This window comes from Volvox carteri (genome assembly GCF_000143455.1).
Source record: "Volvox carteri f. nagariensis unplaced genomic scaffold VOLCAscaffold_5, whole genome shotgun sequence".
In the NCBI taxonomy this organism is placed as follows: Eukaryota; Viridiplantae; Chlorophyta; class Chlorophyceae; order Chlamydomonadales; family Volvocaceae; genus Volvox; species Volvox carteri.
This window is the reverse complement of record NW_003307548.1, coordinates 12,735-17,041: the sequence shown is the minus strand read 5'-3', so window position 1 is coordinate 17,041 and position 4,307 is coordinate 12,735. Positions and strand designations below refer to the sequence as shown.

Below are 4,307 nucleotides of genomic sequence, written 5' to 3'. Positions count from 1 at the left end.
CATGTATGTATGTATGTGCAGAGGGGGGCCAGAGGGGTTTGGGGTGTTGGGGTGAGAGAAGGTCAAGAGGGGAATGAACTTGTACGACATGAAGTACAGAGGACAGAGGGGAGGGGAGTCAGCCTTGGGGAAAGGAGCGACTGCCTTGGGGTCGACAAGCGCCGTACAAGGGGTCGACAAGCGCCGTACAAGGGGTCGACAAGCGCCGTACAAGGGGTCGACAAGCGCCGTACAAGGGGCCGGCAAGCGCCGTACAAGGGGCCGGCAAGCGGGGGATTGGAGCTGTCGGGACGAGAGAGGGAGCAACGTCGTGTTAAGTACAGCCGCCACGCGGGGCGCTCAGGCAGCACTGCAGGGGGTGGAGGGCGGCGGGCGAACCACCCTACGTGCGCTCCGGCGCAAAGGGACACACGTCGGGAAGGGGCTCCTGTGCGGTGCGGTGCGGTGGGTGGCAGCGGTGAAACACAGCCGCACCCTTCTCCCCCTCACTCAGCACTAACCGCCGCAACACCCCACCGCCGAGCCGGCAGGTAGTCTGGTGGCGTGAAGGCCCCATCCGTGCCTTCGGTGGCCCCGCAAATCCCCCCAGCCCCCAGGCCCCAGCCCCCAGCCCCCCCAGCCCCCACCTCGTTGACGCCCTCAGCGATGCGCCGGCTTTGCTTCTCGTCCTCTGCCGTGCCTCCAGTGGGTGCCGTACTGCCCCCCGGGGGTTGAGTGAGACCCTGGGGCCCGCTGGGGGCCTGGGGGGGCGGGAGGGCGGGAGGGGCGCTAAGAGGGGTGAGGGAGGTGAGTTGAGTTGAGGGGGTGAGCGAGGGGAGTGGGGGTGTCGCCGCCCTAAGTGCGATTTCCGTGACCACATCATTCAACCCGTCCATCACTAAAGGTGATGCGGGTGGTGTACGGCAGGCCGCACCTGCCCCCGACGGTGTTGTCCTTTGGCAGACCAATACAACTCCACTACCCAGCACACATGCACATACACACATACAGACAGACGCACACGTGGCCACAGACCAGAACCAGCCTCCAAGGGATCAGGAGGTCGCACCAGCCGCCGCCCGCCCACCTCTTCATAGGTCGCCATCTTCCTTTAACTCCTCTACAGCTTCGATCCCTCTTCACTGGGGTCCGGGACACCTCACAGTCCCCTCACAGCGCTGTGGGTGGTGACGCGAAAGGCGGTTCCCTCCACACACGCGACAGCGCGAGGTTAGGAGACTGGACTGCAGAGAACGTTTGGCCGGTTGCGGCAGGTTTTCAGAGTTGGGTTTGTGGTTTCTGTGGCCGAAACGGATAGGTGGCAAACACGACGTCGACTGCCGACACGGCGCAGCTTTGGCCTTTTTGCAACGGCGTACAGACGTTCAAAAAGATATTCTGCGGAGAGGAGTCAAAGCTTCTTATTTACTTCTTGACGAAAGAGATTATTGATGTTTGTGTAGCTGCCAACGAAGAAGACTTCACGTTTTAGCGTTCTGGCGTGTAAAAGAAGGGTAGTCGCGCTGGACAACCTTTACGTGCAGGGACTTGTTGACGTCAGTCCGAGAGATTTTGGACCCCCGGGCCGTCGTACGATACACAGCTACTTAATGCTTATATGATGTTAGAAAGAGTTTAGTTAGCATCTAAACAGACTTGTTAGGAGACAGTTAGGAGACAAATTGTGGAGATTTACTTGTTGGGTGGGGACGGACAGCGCAAGGTTGCGCCTCGGTTCCGTTGACTCTTAAAGACAGGGTCCGGATGGCGACCATGTCTTTTATGGGTTCCATTTTGGAATGTGCACTTTTGCATGATTCCGCGACGTCAGCAACACCGCAATTCAGTGCTGAAACTGATTCTCCTTTGACACCGCGGCATCAACGTCAGTTTGTTCTTGGAAAAGAATAATGCCGCCTGCTTGGCCGCGCACAGAGCTCAATAATCCACTTGTAAAATTGCGCCAAATTACTTGCCTACCTCAAATTTGTCTGCAGCTAGGCTTCAGTAAAAAAATAAAGTTCCAGCTAATCATGCTCCGCAGGGCATGAATCAACGCATTTGTAATCATGGATCATTCTGATGCGGACAATTCTGATGCGGACAACCACCCACACAGAAGCGCGAAATCCACTTCTTTTGCCTACCTGGCCTCCGCCAGAATCGCTTATAGAAATGAAAATCCTCGCCATATGTGCGACTGCTCTGCTATTAGCCCCTGCGTCGCACGGGTTCCCTCATGACCCATGGGTCACACATGACGCTTCTGTGTCCAAAAGTGAAGTCGTCCGCGCCGTTAACACACAGGCTTGTTGCGTAGGCATAATCCGATTGTGTAGGAATAATCCGATTGTGTAGGAATAATCCGATCTAGGCTTACCCGTGGCCGTTCCCACAAGTTACATCGCTGCTTGCAGCAGCTACTAGAAGCCCAAGAAAGACATATTCAATTTCACGACGAGGACATTTCAGAAAAGGCATATGAACGTGGGTAGAAAGAAAGCAACATCCTACTCGTATCCGAATCTCACCTAACTTCACCTCATCTCACCTTATCTGACCCTGTCTCTGTGATTTGATTTACAGAAACGACATAAGTATATACTTCCTTATCCTTATCCTTGTCAATGTCCGCACGCTACCTACACCCTACAGCCTACATCTGAGCCAGAGTCGCCGCAGAGGACCTGCCGGGCGGCCCGGGAGAGCTCAAAACAACAACGCCCCCACCAGGACAAGTCTGGTGTCGGCTTCCTCGAAGCCGGGAAAAGGGCGGGGGCCCCCCTGCATCCGTACAGGCCGGTAGCTAGGGTAATGTCAACGTGGTGGGAGCTGTGCTTGTTGGAGCAGTGGTGATGCTGTGGGAGCTATGCTTGTCGGGAGGCGCGGGAGGCAGGAAGCTGGGGCTCATAACCTGTTGAGGAGATGGTATCTCTCTGGAACCTAGCAGACACGGCTAAGAGTCAGTGGCCGTTACACGTAGTCGGGAGGTCCGCGACCTGCCACTGACATGGGTGTAAACGTATGAGTCTGAGGTGCCGTTACTGGCACACAGCAGGGGCTCGGCCACCAAGTCCGCGGTCCAGGCCGGCTGCTCAATGCTCAGCAGACACAATCGCAGCTTGCAAGCCTTCAGCCTGTTGGCTTTGCAGTCTGGTGCCACGGCCTGAACACACACGGAAAACAGCACCGTACAGCACTGTACAGCACCGTAAGCACTGCCAACGGTGCCCCTTCAAGCATTGACCTGCCCATTCGGGCGCCTGCTCACCCGCACTTGGCCCCCCCTGAAAGCCTAGCTCGACACACTTCCCCAAAGCCCTCAGCACTTTGCGGTGCTGTCTGTGATGGTTATCCCTGAAGCGCAGCGGCTTCCACGATCCGCCCCACAGCCGCACGGCACACTGCAACTCTTCGGAGGCCCCGAGCATTGGCTAAATTAATTGCACAAACGAGCAGCTTGCGTATTTCACAGAGAAATGAAAGCAAATTTGTCGGCCTGCTGGTGGCAAGTCGGAATGCCCATGCAGGCAAGTGGTAACACAAGCTGGGTGTTCGAGTTATCATACCCTGTCATGTCAAAATTCAATTATGAGATACGTGGCACCTTTTGAGATTAAATTTAGCCCGAGAGGCGTTGATGTGACTTTGACCTCGGTCAACGGAGGCAGCCAAACTTGTTTGTGCTCATACGAATTTTTTGTTGGCTACAGGCGAGGTACCTTGCAATAGAGAATGCAGTATATTACCAATAACGCGTTTCAGCCGGGCTAGATATTATGTTTGGTCCGTTACACACACACACACACGCACACATACACACACACACGGCCACACGGACATGGGCAATCCTTCAGGGCGGGGCTGTAGCAGTCGCTCACCTGGCGGGTCGACTGGTTAAGCGGAAGCGTTGAGTTGACAGTCCTCACCGAGGCAGGAAGAAGTCCAACCCAGCGGCAAGCACTAGCGTACATAGTCACGTACGAAACAATAAAAAAAGACGGCTGCAGCGGAGTCTTGAACTCTGAACACCTAGTAATTGTAATACTTCAGTGTCTGGCCAGAGCACCCCGCCGGGGTAGCTTATATCTTGGCCTACCTGCCGGGGATTCCCTACCACGGTCCTGCCGTACAAGGATAATGTCGGTGGGGCCCGGGGCCCCAGCCTGTTAGATTCGCTTACGAACAACTGCCAAGTTCGAGACATGTGACGAAACTCGGAACATGTACGAAACTTGAGTCGAATTGTTAACAAATTAATAGTTATTGTTAACAGTAATTGTTGAACTATTCGAAGGGAAATGTAGCTTGCTACAGGGGCCCACCTG

General features: G+C 55.3%; 1 protein-coding gene across 1 annotated transcript in view; it reads right to left on the bottom strand.

Annotated features, from left to right (window-relative positions):
• VOLCADRAFT_103262 (uncharacterized protein) overlaps positions 1-3,953 on the bottom strand; it is a gene marked incomplete at both ends in the record, with an annotated part of 10,478 nt that extends 6,525 nt beyond the window's left edge. Inside the window, 4 exons of the mRNA XM_002946990.1 lie at positions 387-427; positions 627-740; positions 2,990-3,145; positions 3,861-3,953. Of these exons, the coding sequence (XP_002947036.1) occupies positions 387-427; positions 627-740; positions 2,990-3,145; positions 3,861-3,953 (404 nt within the window). The remainder of the gene's footprint in view (positions 1-386; positions 428-626; positions 741-2,989; positions 3,146-3,860) is intronic.
• Positions 3,954-4,307: the final 354 nt, after the last annotated feature.